Source organism: Pristiophorus japonicus, chromosome 3 (genome assembly GCF_044704955.1).
Source record: "Pristiophorus japonicus isolate sPriJap1 chromosome 3, sPriJap1.hap1, whole genome shotgun sequence".
Lineage (NCBI taxonomy): Eukaryota > Metazoa > Chordata > Chondrichthyes > Pristiophoridae > Pristiophorus > Pristiophorus japonicus.
In genome coordinates this window covers 172,672,421-172,690,318 of record NC_091979.1, presented here as the reverse complement: position 1 = coordinate 172,690,318, position 17,898 = coordinate 172,672,421, and the positions used below count along the sequence as shown (strand labels likewise).

Sequence of the window (17,898 nt, the reverse complement as noted above, 5' to 3'; positions counted from 1 at the left end):
TTCTCTTCATCTTAGTACTAAATTGCCTACCTCTTATCCTAAGACTATGTCCCCTGGTTCTAGACTTCCCCAACATCGAGAACATTCTTCCTGCATCTAACCTGTCCAGTCCCATCAGAATCTTATATATTTCTATGAGATCCCCTCTCATCCTTCTAAACGCCAGTGAATAAAGGCCCAGTTGATCCAGTCTCTCCTCATATGGCAGCCCAGCCATCCCTGGAATCAGTCTGGTGAACCTTTGCTGCACTCCCTCAATAGCAAGAATGTCCTTCCTCAGACTAGGAGACCAAAACTGAACACTATTCCAGGTGAGGCCTCACTAAGGCCCTGTACAACTGCAGTAAGACCTCCTTGCTCCTATATTCAGATTCCCTAGCTATGAAGGCCAACATACCATTTACCGCCTGCTGTACCTGCGTGCCCATGATGAACCATGACACCCAGGTCTCGTTGTACCTTCCCTTTTTCTAGTCTGCCGCCATTCCGATGATATTCTGCCTTCGTGTTTTTGCCCCCAAAATGGATAATCTCACATTTATCCACATTATACTGCATCTGCCATGTATTTGCCCACTCACCTAATCTGTCCAAGTCACCCTGCAGCCTCTTAGTGTCCTCTTCACAGCTCTCACCGCCACCCAGTTTAGTGTCATCCGCAAACTTGGCGATATTACACTCTATTCCTTCATCCAAATCGTTAATGTATATTGTAAAGAGCTAGGGTCCCAGCACTGAGCCCTGCGGCACCCCACTAGTAACTGCCTGCCATTCTGAAAAGGACCCGTTTATCCTGACACTCTGCTTCCTGTCTGCCAACCAGTTCTCTATCCACGTCACTACATTACCCCCAATACCATGTGCTTTGATTTTTTACACCAATCTCTTATGGGGGACCTTGTCAAAAGTCTTTTGATAGTCCAAATACACCACATCCATTGGTTCTCCCTTGCCTACTCTACTAGTTACATCCTCAAGAAATTCCAGAAGATTCGTCAAGCATGATTTCCCTTTCATAAATCCATGCTGACTCGGTCCGATCCTATCACTGCTTTCCAAATTCATCCTTAATGATTGATTCCAACATTTTCCCCACTACTGATGTCAGGCTAACCGGTCTGTAATTACCCGCTTTCACTCTCCTCCCTTTTTTTAAAAAGTGGTGTTACATTAGCTACCCTCCAGTCCATAGGAACTGATCCAGAGACATGTCATGGCTTGGTACCCAGTGAGAAATCGGGTATTCCCAAGCTCGTGTGAGGCACCCCTTTAGGAAATCTTACCTCTGGTGAAAGAAAAGTTATTTTTGAACATTTTAAAAGCTTTTCTATCCCTTCTGAAAGTTATGATAAACATTTAACTAACTTAAAGCTGGTTCCCGTCACTGTTGGGAGTGTGATTTTTACTGACTAGCTGAAATTCCCCACCAGCCAGGGAACCTCCTATTAAACAGCAAACCGTGTTTTTACAAGAGGAGGGAAGGGAAGTGCTTCCAACCACCAGAACCCTCTCCCAGTGTTCTGAGATTCTCCAACCGCTCCAACTCCCTCAGTTCCCCTAGAGACCTATCAGCCCCTCAGTGCCCCAAAATTTAAGTTCTCCCAGACTTTTGTACCTCGAAATGCTGATACACCTCGTGACTGCTACTCCCAGCATTGCCACAACTCAGAGCACCATGACACCACTAGCACATACTTACCAGACCTAGTCCTTAACCCCTCTCCCATTACTAACTGCTCCAGTCTAGTACTCTGGTACTTCTACACCCTGAGACACGTTTCCCATTCCTCCCACACAGCACGACTTCTATAAGTGATCCCACGTTCTGATTCCACCCCACCTCAAATCCCCCTGTTACTACTTTCCCAGTTGTACCAAATACGCAGACCTGCCATCACATATCTAGTATCTGCTACCAACACACTTCAGAACCCGCCCCTTCCACTACTACAACACCCAACAATCTCCTTTTTAAAGCTTACAGACCTCAACATCCCTTTGCGCCTTTCATAACCTACCATCCCTTTCCAATAGTCCCACAAATCAGGTCCACCCTCCTATTACTGCCAAACCACAGAATTTGCATCTCTCCACTCCCAACTAGACCCTCTGCTGCTGCTGCCAGTGTTTGAGTGTGTCAAATATAACATTTGTAAAAATGAATCCGGTACAATCTCAGTCAGCTATTGAAGATGGCTCAGTGGATAACTTTTTCTTGTGACAATCTTAAAAAGAAATAACACGAGTGGTTTATGAAGTCTTTTTAACAACTGGAACAAAAAATAATATTCAATAAATCATCAATTACTACAATATATCAACTTTTGTGATTAAGTTAAGAGGATGGCTTACTACACTCCACAGTCTTCAGCAATAATTTGTGTATTCAATCTGTGACTAGCTAAAAGGGGAGTTAACTATGGGCAAGTGTAATTGTTAGTTCCTTGTGTGTCTTTCTGAGATACACTTGCCTTGTTAAATATGCTTTTACTGGATCCAGATTTTCAAAAAGTGCTGATTCCTAGTAACCACTTGTCGCGTGGGATCAATCATTGAGCAGTAATTGGGTGAGAATACATCCAAATAAATTGACCTAGAAATTAGTTTGCCATCGAAAATGAGCTTGGATCGCGATGTGCTACCAACCCGCGCCCGTTCAGAGGACTGTAGGCAGCAAGCAGACTTCTTGTTGCCTGGTAATTTTCATGATTGTGGCACTCATCCCAGCGCTGAAGGCACTGCTGAGTGGGTGAACGCTCAGCAGGGAGTCCAAATTCGTGCGAGGCGAGCACCAAATAAAGCTAGCCTGCACTACTTAAAGGCAGTCGTCTTAAAGAAGAGGTTGGGCGATTAAAATTGATGATGTTGAAGAGGCCAGAATTAGAAGAGCGCAGATATCTGAGGGTTGTGGGGCTGGAGGAGATTAGAGATAGGGAGGAGCGAGGCCATGGAGGGATTTGAAAACAAAGATGAGAATTTTGAAATCGAGGTATTGTTTAATCGGGAGCCAAATTAAGTCAGCGAGCAAGGGTGATAGGTAAGCGGGACTTGGTGTGAGTTAAGACACAGGCACCCGGGTGGGTGGGGGGGAGAGAGAAGTCACAAGACCTTTGGGTATGGTCCATTCATACAGACCTGGAGAGATACAACTGCGAACCTGTGCTGCCTGCTTTCCTGCCGTTTTGAGCTGCTTTGAAAGGTTAAATTTAAGTATGGGGGCAATACTGGCAATGCCATACCTTGTGCAAGCCTCCTCCATCATGGTGCAACGTAGGAGACAATTGATTTGACTTCATCGCGTTAGGAACCTCAGCGCTCATAGGGTGCCCACCTCCGGTATATCGAGATAGGCGTTCATACCATTCCGGAGGCTAATTGCTGTACTCCCCTGAGATTGTCGGTCAGTTCACTGCTGCATGCTGCATAACTTAGCCGTCATGAGGCAACAGCACCTGGTAGTGGAAGACTCACCTTGGTGAGAGTGGCTGATGATAATGTGGAAAATGCAGGTGACGAGCAGAAGGAGGAGGAGGAGGTCGACGAGGATGAGGAAGCCATGCAAGTGCCTGAGGCCGGAGCATGATGGCTGAGGAGGGCGGGCCATCGTGCTCCTTTAACGATTGCTCGAGCCTTGCCCCAGCAGCTCTCATCTGTGAACGCTTTACTGATGTCTGAGGGCTCAGCGACAACTATTCCACATGGGCATGTTTATTGTTTGGAGCTGTTCCGTAATGTTTTGTTGTTAATGGAACATGATTCAGTTTTAATGTAAAATATATTTTATTCAAAAGTTTACAATAACTTAACTTTAATAAAATTATTCTTGCATCAAACTTTACTTTAAGATCACTCTTTAAGATCACTTATAAACTTGTAAATTTGCATAACTTACAAAAAACTTTTAATTTTAGAACAGTTACAACAGTAACAAATTGGAGGGCCCGGCTTTGGGCTCTTCAGAGACTGGTGTGGGGATTGGAGTGGGAGTGACAGTTGATTCTGTCAATGGACGCGGGGTCTGGGCGTGTTCCCTTATTGCAGCAGCTAACTCCAACATGCCGTCCCTCATGCGCCCTGACAATGTCTCAACGACCTGCAACATTCCATCCCTCATGGTCAGTGACGTGGTTTGCACTACCTCTGACATTCCTTCCCTCATGGCCACTATTCCCTCACTGATGGTCCCGGATATCGTTCCCATTTCTCACGAGAGTGTTGTTACTTCTCCCGACAGTCCCGCAACCTCATCACTCACCCCACTGATGGCGTCCAGGAGTGATTGGGTAAGGTAAATGTTCTCCGCACTCAATTACATCATCTGAACCACATCTGTGAGATCCTGCACCTCAGGAGAGCGCAGTTGAGCTCTCCTTCCCCTCCTCCCCATGGGTGTGGCTCGCATCCCGCCACTGGGACCCGCAGCCTCGGCAGGTGTGAAACCATGGAATATCCCACCAACATTCAAACCACGAGTCACGGAAGGGGCTGTCACCTCCATGAGTGGCACCTCCTCCAAAGTCAGTACAACAGTGAGAGCTTCATCCAGCTCCATCCCCTCCCCCTCACCCCCATGCATGGATTGGAAGATGTTCCCCTCGTCAGACTTGTCCACACCTGAATCTTGTGCACCGTCAGGGTTGGCTTCATGTTCTGCAAAATATAACAGAACAGTCAAATGGTTAGCAGCAGAGGAGGGGGCAGGATGGGTGGCATGAGTAGGCTCATACGTCGCAGGCCAGGCAGCAGGTTGATTTGAAGTGCCACGATGAATTTGCAGGATTTACCCTCTCCTTCGAGTGTGGGCCCAGTTTGTGCAGTACCGATTGCTTTTTTTCCAGGCAGGACCCATCAAAGCAACGACCCTCTCTTCCAAGGGTGTCGGTGGGTGCAGATTTGCCGGGCCTCCTGTTCGAGTTCTTTCCCTTTTATTATGTGCCACCTTCTTCTGCAAAAATGAAAATGCAACTTTTTAGAGAGGGTGTCTTTCTGCTGGGTGGGACATATACAGCTGGTCACATTTACAATTGCATTGAATAAATGAAAATATTGCTTACCCTAACTACTTGACCAAGGTCCTGCTATTTTGTTTTACACTGGCCTCCAGATCTCATGGTGGTCACTGCTGCGCAGTAATCTTCTGCAGCTTGGTCCCAGCGTTTCTTAATTTCTTTTGGTGGAACTTTTATGTGACTTCTGCTGGTGTCCAGCTCCTGCCATCTTCTTAATCACAGTAACTGGTGCCTCCACTTCTTCTTGTAAGAAATTCTTGGTCCTTGCACTGCGTTGCATCTTGTATTGCTGCAGCTGGAATTTTATCCAGTGCTCTCACACAGCACTCAATATTCTCACACACAAAACTGGCTCTTTAATAATGGCCGATTACCAAATCCGAGCTGTACTGAGCATGCGCGTCTATAGAAACGACATAAAAAATGTAACTTTTTCCATGCGTGCGCAGAAGGTGCGGCATCATTTTTTGGCGCAGACAGTAGGCTCCGCCTCCCAAGGCGACTGGATACGCCGTGCGGCACCAATTTCAAAATATACATCGGGGAAGCTTTGGCAAAATATTTCTGGTCTTTTTAAAAACGGGTGTAACTCTGGCAATACGCCAGAAAACGGGCTTGGGGAAAATTAAGCCCTTTATTTTGATTTTAGATTTTTAGCATTTATGGGTTTCTTTTTACCAGTAATATCATGTTTGTGTTACCAATAATGAAATTTGAGTTTTGTTGAGGCTGAGACAGAGACACCTTTTCTCCCTTTCTGTTAAAAATATTTTCACTGTTGCTTGATGCTTATTATTTCTAGTGCCATTTATCTCTCTGCCAACTTGTTCTAAGGTCACTACTAGGGGCTTTTTAAAATTGGTCCTTAGAATGTATGTAAGTATAGCTCCAGTTTTGTTTTTTCCTGTCTGGTGTTTCTACACCCTGATGAGGTTCTGCTGTATTTGTGTAATCTAAGCGCAAAAAGATTACATGGCTTAAATGATTACGGAACTTTGGGCGTACATTAGTTACACTCATAACTACCATTCGCCCAAGGCTCCTCAATCTGTCCCTCAAAACCTCCGTTTGAATGAATCTCCACCCTCTCCAGTCCTCAAATATCGTCAAGAATCCTGAATGTTCAACTATGGAATGAAAACGACACTGGAGTTTCAAATAGATGGCACCTTCGAGAGGAGACAGGAAAGGAACTTTGTCCAGTGGAAACAACTTGTCTAGAGATGCCAGAGCGATTGTGTGAGACCCAGCCAGCACAAACTTACTGGTGTGTACAGATTTGTCAACAGCAGGACTGGAGATTCATTCAACAGCAGGACTGAAGAAACTGGTCACATCCCAACTCTCAAATGCGTGGATCCTCCAATTGCACGTGTTCTGGGCCTCCCAATATTGAGTCTAGATTTTCAGGTGCAGCAGGAAACAGTTGTTTTTCTGGTCTTTTAATTACAACTTTTGAGGTTTTTTCCCCCCCCATTTATTCTCGCTGAGACCTGCTATATTTATTGTCTGTTTTAATTAAATTTTACGGCATAACTTTAAGCCACAATAAAAATTGAGAAGCTTCCCCCTTTTGCAGGTTCTTAAATATGCTGTGCCTAAATGATGGTTAAATGAGAGAAACTTAAATTTTTATGGCTCAATGAAGAAATATACTGGTGTGGCTTCGGCATTTCTGCTGATTTATACCCATTTACGCCTATTTTAAGTTTGGGCATATCCTAATGCGATTGGGAGGATATTTGGATGTAACTTGACATCAACAAAATAAGCGCAGCTTCGTGTGCAATTTTCAGTGCAACGTCTGGATTGTGTCCACGGTGGGACCTCCAAGCTGGGATTGGGAACTCGATGGTTGGAAGATAGCTGGAGTGAGCTGTGGCAAAGTACTTCAATGTGCTACTACACAAAGTAAAATAAATTCATTTTGTAAAATATAATTTTGAACTGCATTGCTCTCCTAAAACTGTTACTTTCAACGTGACTTTGTTGATTAGGCTAACATTTGTCACTCCAGCTGATTTTGAGGGAGGCAAGACTGGCCAGAATGTAGGTACATTGGAGCAAATAACCAAAATTCTGGAGGGTAGCTGTATAATTCAATGTATTTTAATTAAAAACTTCTGATTTAAGTTTTTGATTGTGAAAAAAGCTAGCGAACATCTTTCATCTCAGCCTTGCTATTTAGGGTTGTAAGGAGGAAGGGAATATTGGGAGTTGAGTGATACCCACTATATATTGGCACAGACCAAGAGCAGCATTGACAAAAGATACTTCTTCCCCTTATTGGTCATGGTATGGACTGGAAAGTAAGCAACTTGGGTTTTCTTTGATTAGGAGTGCATGCAACTAAAAATTACAATCCATTATGATGAAAAAGTAATCACAAAACCTCAAAAGGTTAAAACCAGATGTACTTCGAGGACTGCTGAAAATGATGTGCTTGGGGGTGTGTGTGGGGTGATGAGACAAAAACTTGATTCCATTAATAAGATGCAAGACTTTGAAATTACAAAACTCTTTTATTTATGGATCAACTTGATAGTGCACCTCATTGCTCAACACAAGGAAACCTTGCGTATTGCTTGCCCATATATTAATTTTTTTTTTCCCTTCTCTTGTAGTCAGTGCATGTGATTACCCTGAGGACTTGGCGGGAGGTAAGCAAGTTGAAATTGTTCACTGGTATTTTGTGGGAGGACCTGACTGGCTCTTCTTCAGTTCAAATTATTCTCCACAATCAGCTTGCCTTGATGTGTTTGAATAGTTTGACTTGCCATATATGGTATCGCTCCTAGATTCAGAACAGCTCTGAAATATATGTTCTCGTCAATTTATACCCTGACTTTGAACCATTTCCATCTGAATTAGCATTGAGATAACAACATCCTCATGACCCATTTGGACGCAGCCTCTTGTCATTATAATCAGCATGCAGCCTATACCGCAGGAGCCCATTGTGTTTGTCCTTCTAGTTGACATTTTTTATCACCCCTGCTTGCCCCTCCCCACCATGGCTTTGTTCCTTCTCCCAAAAACCAAAATGAAAGATAAATTGTTCACACGAAAACGAGAATCAACACATGAAGGCAAGCAAATTTTCTTTTAAAAATGGCATCTTTAGTTTATTAAGTTTATTATAATGTACCATTTACAGAAGAAACAAAGATGGTAGGTATGTTGGAAAAGAACAATTTCAGGAGGCTTGAAAGCATACAAGACATTCAATGTATTTTAATTAAAAACTTCTGATTTAAGTTTCTGATTGTGAAAAAAGCTAGCAAACACCTTTCATCTCAGCCTTGCTATTTAGGGTTGTAAGGAGGAAGGGAATATTGGGAGTTGAGTGTTACCCACTATATATTGGCACAGACCAAGAGCAGCATTGACAAAAGATACTTCTTCCCCTTATTGGTCATGGTATGGACTGGAAAGGAAGCAACTTGGGTTTTCTTTGATCAGGAGTGCATGCAACTAAAAATTACAATCCATTATGATGAAAAAGTAATCACAAAACCTCAAAAGGTTAAAACCAGATGTACTCCGAGGACTGCTGAAAATGATGTGCTTGGGGGTGTGTGTGGGGTGATGAGACAAAAACTTGATTCCATGGCTTCCTGTTTTATGAAGCTGCCCTAGCATGAAACGGGGGCACAAACTTCCAACATTATGGGCTCAATTTTCCCCAAAGCATTTTTTTGGTGTACTTGAAGAGTTACGCCCGATTGTTCTCGCTCACTCGCCGCTCTCTCTCTCTCGCGCTCTCTCTCTCCGTCCCTCAAAAACGGCGCAAATCACTTGGGAAATTAGGCCCTATGCCTCTAGCTGGTTATATAAATGCTAAAGTAGCACAAAACTGCTAATTGCCTCCCAACTTATTTTTCATAAGAATCTTTGGAAACATGAAAAGGCCATTGAGCTCAACAGGTACCTTTTTGATAGATCAGCTCCAGTTTCTCATCATATTTTCAATGATTTTTCTTTCCAGAAATACAAAGGATTGGTCTTTGAAGCCATTTATAGCTTTTACTTCAACAGCGTTCCCTGATAACTTGTTACACAATTCTATTAATCTTTGAAAAAGTTAGACCTGACTTCTCTCCATAATCGAAATGTACTCCCTTTTAACTCACATTCTGCAATATTTGAACTTTTTGCTCTGTAGTATTGCTTATTTCTGTCTCTACCTTATCCTCACTGTCACTGATACACTCATGCATGCCTTTGTCAACTGCAGAGTCAACTTTTCAAACAGTTTTCTCGCTGGCATGCCAAGCTCCACCTTAAGTAAATTCCAACTCGTTCAGAACTCTGCCATCCGCACCCTGCCTCGCACAAAGTCCCACTCATCTATTGCCCCTTTTATTGCCGACCTCCATGATTTCTCTTCGCTCAGCACATTGATATCAAAAATGTTATCCTCTTCCAGAAATCTTTCCATGGCCTTATTGCATCTACTTAGCTGCATGCATTCTCTACTCTCTGAACTCTGATCTACTGTGTTATCTACCCCACCCACCTCTTCCACCCTACCATGTGTGGCAGAGCCTTCATTCATCTTGCCCCCATGCTCTAGACCTCTCTCCTGAAACCCCTCCACCTCACCACATTTTTCCATACCTTCAAAAGGTAGGAAAATCTCTTTGACCAATCTTTCAGTTGGTTCCCTGAATAACCCTCCAACTTGCATTGAGTCTACAGCACAGAAACAAGCCATTCATCCGAACTACTCTGTCAGGGTTTATGTTCCATATGAACCTTCTCTCACCCCTCTTCATCTACCCTGTCAGCATTCCCTTCTATTCTTTTCTCCCTCATGTGCTTATCTAGCTTCCTCTTAAAATCATCTATGCTCTTGGCCTCAACTACTCCATGTGATAGTGTGTTCCACATTCTCACCACTCTTTGGGTAAACAAGTTTGTCCTGAATGCCCCATTGGATTTATTAGTAAGTATCTTGTATTGATGCCTCTAGTTTTTGAATCCCCTAGAAGTGAAAACATCTTCTCAGTATCTACCCTATCGAACCTCTTCATTATTTTAAAGACTTCTGTCAGGTTACCTCTCGGCCTTCTCTTTTCTAGAGAAAAGAGCCCCAGCGTGTTTGTCCTTTCCTGATAGGTAACCTGACAGTTCTACTATGATCCTTGTAAATCTATTTTACGAGAAGTAAATAAGAACCTAAGAAATAAGAGCAGGAGTACGCCATTTGGCCCCTTGAGCCTGCTCCGCCATTCAATAAGATCCATGGCTGATCTGATCTTGGTCTCAACTCCACTTTCCCGCCCGCTCCCCATAACCCTCGACTCCTTTATCGTTCAAAAATCTGTCTATCTCCACCTTAAATATAGTCAATGACCCTGCCTCCACAGCTCTCTGGCGTAGAGAATTCCAAAGATTCACGACCCTCTGAAAGAAGAAATTCCTAATCATCTCTGTTTTAAATGGGAGACCGTTTATTCTGAAATTATGCCCCCTAGTTCTAGATTCCACCACGAGGGGAAACATCCTCTCTGCACCTACCCTGTCAAGCCCCCTCAGAATCTTATAAATTTCAATTCGATCACACCTCATTCTTCTAAACTCCAATGCGTATAGGCCCAACCTGCTCAACCTTTCTTCATAAGACAACCCATTCATCTCATGAATCAACCTCATGAACCTTCTCTGAACTGCCTCCAATACAAGTATATCCCTCCTTAAATAAGGAGACCAAAATTGCATGCAGTATACCAGGTGTGGTCTCACCAACGCACTGTACAGCTGTAGCAGGACTTCCCTATTTTTTCTACTCCATTTCCCTTTCAATAAAGGCCAACATTCCCATTTGCCTTCCTAATTACTTGCTGCACGCTAACTTTTTGTGTTTCATTTACAAGGACCCTCAGATCCCTCTGTACCGCAGCATTTTGTAATCTCTCCCCATTTAAATAATTTTGCTTTTTTATTTTTGCCAGCAAAGTGGATAACCTCACATTTGCCCACATTATACTCCATCTGCCAATTTTTTGCCCACTCACTTAACCTATCTATATACCTTTGCAGATTCTTTGTGTCCTCCTCATAACTTGCTTTCCCACCTATCTTTGTATCATCAGCAAATTTGGCTACATTACACTCGGTCCCTTCATCCAAGTCGTTAATATAGATTGTAAATAGTTGAGTCCTCAGTACTGATCCTTGTGGCACCCCACTTGTTACAGTTTGCCAATCTGAAAATGACCCATTTATCCCGACTCTTTGTTTTCTGTTAGTTAGCCAATCCTCTATCCATGCAAATATATTACCCCCAACCCTGTGAGCTCTTATCTTGTGCAGTAACCTTTTATGTGGCACTTTATCGAATGCCTTCTGGAAATCCAAATACACCACATCAACTGGTTCCCCCTTATCCACCCTGCTCATTACATCCTCAAAGAACTCTAGCAGATTTGTCAAACATGATTTCCCTTTCATTAAACCATGCTGACTCTGCTTGACTATTATGATTTTCTAAATGTCCTGCTACTACTTCCTTAATAATGGACTCCAGCATTTTCCCAATGACAGATATTAGGCTAACTGGTCTACAGTTTCCTGCTTTCTGTCTCCCTCCTTTTCTTAAATAGGGGCATTACATTTGCAGTTTTCCAATCTGCTGGGACCTCTCCAGAATCCAGGGAATTTTGGTAGATTACAACTAATGCATCCACTATCTCTGTAGTCACGTCTTTGAAGACCCTAGGATGCAGGCCATCAGGTCCAGGGGACTTGTCCACCTTTATTTCCATTATTTTGCCTAGTACAATGTGGACCACTTCTCATACTATCTGCAAGAACAAAAAACGATGACTAGTGGAGTCTTCGGTCGCCTGAGGAAAAGAGTTCAAAGACCAGGATCTCAAATCCGGCACCAAGCTCATGGTCTACAGAGCAGTAGTGATACCCGCCCTCCTATATGCTTCCGAGAGATAGATTATGCACAGTAGGCACCTCAAAGAACTGGAGAAGTACCACCAACGCTGCCTCTGCAAAATCCTGCAAATTCAGGATAGGCGAACCAATGTCAGCGTTTTCTCTCAGGCCACCATCCCCAGCATCGAGGCAATGACCACGCTTGATCAGCTCCGATTTATGGGCCACATTGTCCGCAAGGCAGATGCTAGACTCCCGAAACAAACACTCTACTCCAAGCTACATCACAGCAAGCGAGTCCCAGGAGGGCAGAGAAAATGCTTCGAGGACACCCTCAAAGCCTCCTTGAAAAAATGTAACATCCCCACCGACTCTTGGGAATCCCTGACAAAAGATGGCTCAAAGTGGAGGATAAGCATCCGAGAAGGCGTCGAACACTTTGACGGGTGTATGCGGAAGCCAAGTACGAACAGCGAAAGGAGCATACGACAAATCAAGCACCCCACACACCCATCTCTCCAACCACCATCTGCCCCACCTGTGACAGAGACTGTCTCATCAGTCACCTTAGAACTCATATTAGTGTGGAAGCAAGTTATCCTCAACTCTGGGGGACTGCCTAAGAAGAAGAAATCTATTTTGCAATCTCTCCAATGTCTCTATATCCTTTATTATAATTATGGAGACTAGAACAATGCACAGTACTTCCAAGAGTGGCCCAACCGAGGTTCTGTTCAAGTTTAGCATAACTTTCCTGCTTTTCAATTCTATCTCTCTCGAAATAAACCTTAGTGCTTTGTTTGCTTTTTTATGGCCTTGTTAACTTGTGTCGCTATCTTTAGTAATTTGTGTTAATCTCAACCTCTAGATCCCTTTGCTGCTCTACCCCAGTTAAACTCTTATTATCCAAACAATATGTAGTCTCAATTTTCCTGCCAAAATGCACCTCCTTACACCTATCTATATTGAATTTCATTTGCCAATGAAATGCCTATTCTGCAAGTTTATTGATGTCTTTTTGTATTTTGTCACAGTCTTCTTTTGTATATACAGCACAGAAACAGACTATTTGACCTAACCAGTCCAAGTCGCTGTTTATGAGCATCCTCCCATCTGTCCTCATTTAATCGACAGAGTAACTATTTGTACTAAGTCTCCCTTCTGCGCAAACATCTCCCGTTGCTTGCACGAAAGCGAGAGTTAGGACAAATATCACCGACTCCGCCCCCCGCCCCCCAGCGCAATTCCCACTAACCCTCTTCTGCGCATGCATTCTCCTCTCCCATCCCCCAACCCCCCCGAAGCCTGAGCCAAAACAGGAACCGGCCACAATCCATGTTGCCTCCGATTCAGCCAGCAACAGCCCCGAGGCCCGAGCAATTGAAAGCATTCTCCACGCATCCTCCGAGCCCCCCGCAGCCCCGAGCCTCCAACCGGGCCTCGAGCTTCCCGCTGGTCATCGGCGAGCCCCGAGCTCCACGCTGGGCCGCGCCGAGCCCCAGGCTCCCCGCTAGGCCGCCCCGAGCTCCCTGCGGCAGAGAGAGCCAGTGGGCGACCGGGGGGGGGGGGAAGAGGGAGAGAGCCTGTTTATGGGGATGGGGAGGATAGCCTGGATTGGGGGGGAGGGGGGAGAAGAGAGCCTGGTTTGGGGGGGGGGGGCGAGGAAAGAGAGCCTGTTTGGGGGGGGGAGCGAGGAAAGAGAGCCTGTTTGGGGGGGTGGGGGAGAGAGAGAGAGTCTGCTTGGGGGGGGGGGGGGTGGAGAGAGAGTCTGTTTGGGGTTGGGGGGGAAGAGAGTCTGTTTGGGGTGGGTGGGTGGGGGAGGAAAGGAGAGAGAGTCTGTTTGGGGTGGGTGGGGGGGAGGGGAAGGAAAGGAAAGGAGAGAGAATCTGTTTGGGGGGGAGAGGAGGAGAGAGAGCGCGCCTGTTTGGGTGGGGGGAGGTGGAGAGAGAGAGAGAGTGAGCCTGTTTTGGGGGGTGGGGGGAGAAATAAGGGATGGGGGATGGAGAGAGAAAGGGAACTTGGTGATGACAAATCACGTTCTTCCAGCCCCCTTTACACCCATACCCGACATAATTGGAGTGGATGAAATTCAGAAGTCACGACACTGACACTTGATACCCAATAAACCTGTTAACAATCCGCGAACGCTGCCCCATCTATGGTGGTGGTGGGTGGGGGTGGGGTGGCGGTGGTAAGGTCATGCGCTTGTGTAAGGGACTTTGGCTGGGCGAGGGATGCATTTGCTCTGAGGTAAGGAGGAACTTCGGCTGGGGGAGGCAGCACTTGTGCTGGGGTAAGGGACTTTGGCTTGGGGAGGGATGTGTCCTTTCTGACTTCTGAAGTCCAAATGGATCATGTTACAATTTGCAAAGTTAGGCTGGGCGGATCCATTTACACATTCCAGAGAAACTTCAGGGTGTGGCTTATCCTCCAAGGGGACCAATCAACAAAAGGTCATGTGATAATAGAGAGCCAATCAGGAACAGCTGCAATTCAGTCAGTTCAAATAAACGCTTACTTTAATCTATCAGCATATCCCTCTATACTATCTCGGCAGAATATTATCTGAATGGCAGCAGACTAGGAAAAGGGGAGGTGCAATGAGACCTGGGTGTCATGGTTCATCAGTCACTGAAAGTGGACACGCAGGTACGGCAGGCGGTAAAGAAGGCCAATGGTATGTTGGCCTTCATAGCTAGGGGATTTGAATATCGAAGCAGGGAGGTATTAATGCAGCTGTACAGGGCCTTAGTGAGGCCTCACCTTGAATATTGTGTTCAGTTTTGGTCTTCTAGTCTGAGGAAGGACATTCTTGCTATTGAGGGAGTGCAGCGAAGGTTCACCAGACTGATTCCAGGGATGGCTGGGCTGTCATATGAGGAGAGACTGGATCAACTGGGCCTTTATTCACTGGAGTTTAGAAGAATGAGAGGGGATCTCATAGAAACGTATAAGATTCTGATGGGACTAGACAGGATAGATGCGGGAAAAATGTTCCCGATACTGGGGAAGTCTAGAACCAGGGGACATAGTCTTAGGAAAAGGGATAGGCCATTTAGGACTGAGATGAGGAGAAACTTCTTCATTCAGAGTTAACCTGTGGAATTCCCTGCCGCAGAGAGTTGTTGATGCCAGTTCATTGGATATATTCAAGAGGGAGTTAGATATGGCCCTTACGGTTAAGAGGATCAAGGGGTATGGAGAGAAAGCAGGAAAGGGGTACTGAAGGAATGATCAGCCATGATCTTATTGAATGGCGGTGCAGGCTCGAAGGGCCGAATGGCCTACTCCTGCACCTATTTTCTATGTTTCTATACTCTTCTCCCTCATATGCTTATTTAGCTTCCCCTTAAATTCACCTATACTGTTCGCCTCAACTACTCCCTGTTATAGCGAGTTCCACATTTTCACCACTCTCTGGGTAAAGAAGTATCTTCTGAATTCCCTATTTGATTTCGAGGTGACTATCTTGCATTGATGACCTCTAGATTTGCTCTTGCCCCACAAGTGGAAACCCTCTGGGCTAGAAATTTGTCTCGGGTGGTGGTGACAAATGGGCGGTATAGAATCAGCCGCCCATTATACACAACGGGCAGCCGATCTGATGCCACCCATTTTGCACCAGAACCTTATAGTTCTGGTATTTTTCTTGTAAAGTTTTTTTGCACCCTCTCCAGTGCATCTATATCCTTTTTATAATATGGCGATCAAATCTGCTCGAAGTGGTCCAAGTGTGGTCTAACCAAGGTTCGATACAAATTTTCTATCCCTCTGGAAATAAATCATATTGCCTGGTTTGCTTTTTTTATGGCCTTATTAACTTGCATTGCTACTTTTAGTGATTTGTGTATTTGTACTCCCAGATCCCTTTGCTCCTCAACCCCATTTAGATTCTTACTTTCCAAGTAATATGTGACCTCCATATTTTTTTTACCATGTAATATCTCACATTTATCTGTGTTGAAATTCATTTGCCAATTATATGCCTATTCTGCAAGTATATTAACGTCTTGTAAATTGTTGTATTCCTCCTCATTGGACGGCTATTGACTATCACACTCTATTTGGTGTCTTCCACAAATTTAGAAATTATGTTTTCGATTCGAAAGTCTAAATCATTAATATAAATTGTCACTGATCCTTTTGGGACCCACTTCTCACCTTCTGCCACTCTGAATAGGTTATACCCATCAGGAAAGGATGAACAGACTGGGTCTCTTTTCTCTTGAAAAGAGAAGGCTGAGGTGTGACTTAATAGAGGTCTTTAAAAGTATGAAAGGTTTTGATACAATTGATGCAGAGGCCTAGAAATTTGTCTCTGGCGGTGGCTGCCCGTTGTGTAAAATGGGCGGCTGATTCTATACCGCCCATTTGTCACCACTACCCGAGACAAATTTCTAGCCCAGAGGGTTTCCACTTGTGGGGCAAGAGCAAATCAAGAGGCCATCAATACAAGATAGTCACCTCGAAATCAAATAGGGAATTGAGAAGATCCTTTACCCCTAGTCTATGCAGTACCTTATCGAAGGTCTTTTGAAAATCCAAATATATTGCATCTACTACTTACCTTAGTCTACTCTTTCTGTTACTTCTTCAAAGAATTCAGTACGGTTGTTTGGGAGAACTTTCTTGATCAGTATGTTTTCTACCCATTGAGGAAAGGAAGCATTGCTGAATCTAGATCTGGGGATTGAAGTGGTTCAAGTGGAGAATGTCACAGTGGGGTGCATCTCGGGAATAGTGATCATAGTATCACAAGGTTTAGATTAGTAATGGAGAAGGACAAGGAGCAATCTCGAATAAAAATACTTAATTGGAGAAGGGATAATTTCAGTGAATTAAGGAGGGATGTAACCCGGGTAAATTGGAATCAAAGACTGTCAGGCAGACATGTAATGGAGCATTGGGTGACCTTTAAAGAGGAGATGTTTGGGTACAGTCTATGTGCATTCCCTCAAGGGGGAAAGGGAGGGCAATCAAAACCAGAGCTCATTGAATGACAAAGGAGTTAGAGAGTAAGATGAAGCAGAAAAAAGGGGGTGTATGACAGATGTTAGCTTGATAATACAAGGGAGAATTACCTGAATATAAAAAGTACAGAGGACCAGTGAAAAGGAAATAAGAGGGGCAAAGAGACAGAAGGAGAATCGATTGGCGGCTTACATAAAAGGGAATTCAAAGATCTTCTGCAGGCATATTAACAGTGAAAGGGTTGTCAGAGGAGCAGTTGAGCTGATTAGGGACCAAAATGGAGATCTATTAGTGGGGGCAGCAGACATGGCTGAGGTACTAAATGAGTACTTTGCAATGGTCTTTTCCAAGGAAGAGGACTTTTCCAAAACTACGGTGAACGAGAACATTGTCAGAATACTGGCTGAGATAAAAATAAAACGAGGAGGTACTCGGTAAGTTGGCAATACTTAAAGCAATGTCACCCAGTCGGATGGAATGCCTTCTAGGGAAGTAGGGGTATAAATTGCGGCGGTGTTGGCCACACTCTTCCAATCGTCCTTAGATACAACAGTGGTACCAGAGGACTGGAAGATTTTAAATGTTACTTACACCCTTGTTTAAAAAAGGTGAGAAGGATGAAACTGGCAACTACAGACCAGTCAGTTTAACGTCGGTGGCGGGGAAGCTTTTGGAAGTAATAATCTGGGACAAAATTCATTGTCATATGGAAAATTATGGACTAATAAAGGAAAGCGAGCACGGATTTGTGAACAGCAAAATACAGATTGACTAACTTGAGGGAGTTTTTTTGATGAGGTAACAGAGAGTGGAGCAGTTGATGTTATCTATATCGACTATCAAAAGGCATTTGATAAAGTACCATATAATGGGCTTGTTAGCAAAATTGAAGCCTGTGGGCTAAATGGTGCAGTAGCAGTATGGATACAGCAACAACAACAATTTGTATTCATATAATGCCTTTAACATAGTAAAATGTCCCAAAGAGCTTCACAGGAGTATTATGAGACAAAACATTTGACAC

General features: G+C 44.2%; 1 protein-coding gene across 1 annotated transcript in view; it reads left to right on the top strand.

The window, feature by feature from the left end:
- vps8 (VPS8 subunit of CORVET complex) overlaps nt 1–17,898 on the top strand; it is a 961,193-nt gene that overhangs the window by 109,502 nt on the left and 833,793 nt on the right. Inside the window, exon 16 of the mRNA XM_070876055.1 lies at nt 7,634–7,669. Within this exon, the coding sequence (XP_070732156.1) occupies nt 7,634–7,669 (36 nt within the window). The remainder of the gene's footprint in view (nt 1–7,633; nt 7,670–17,898) is intronic.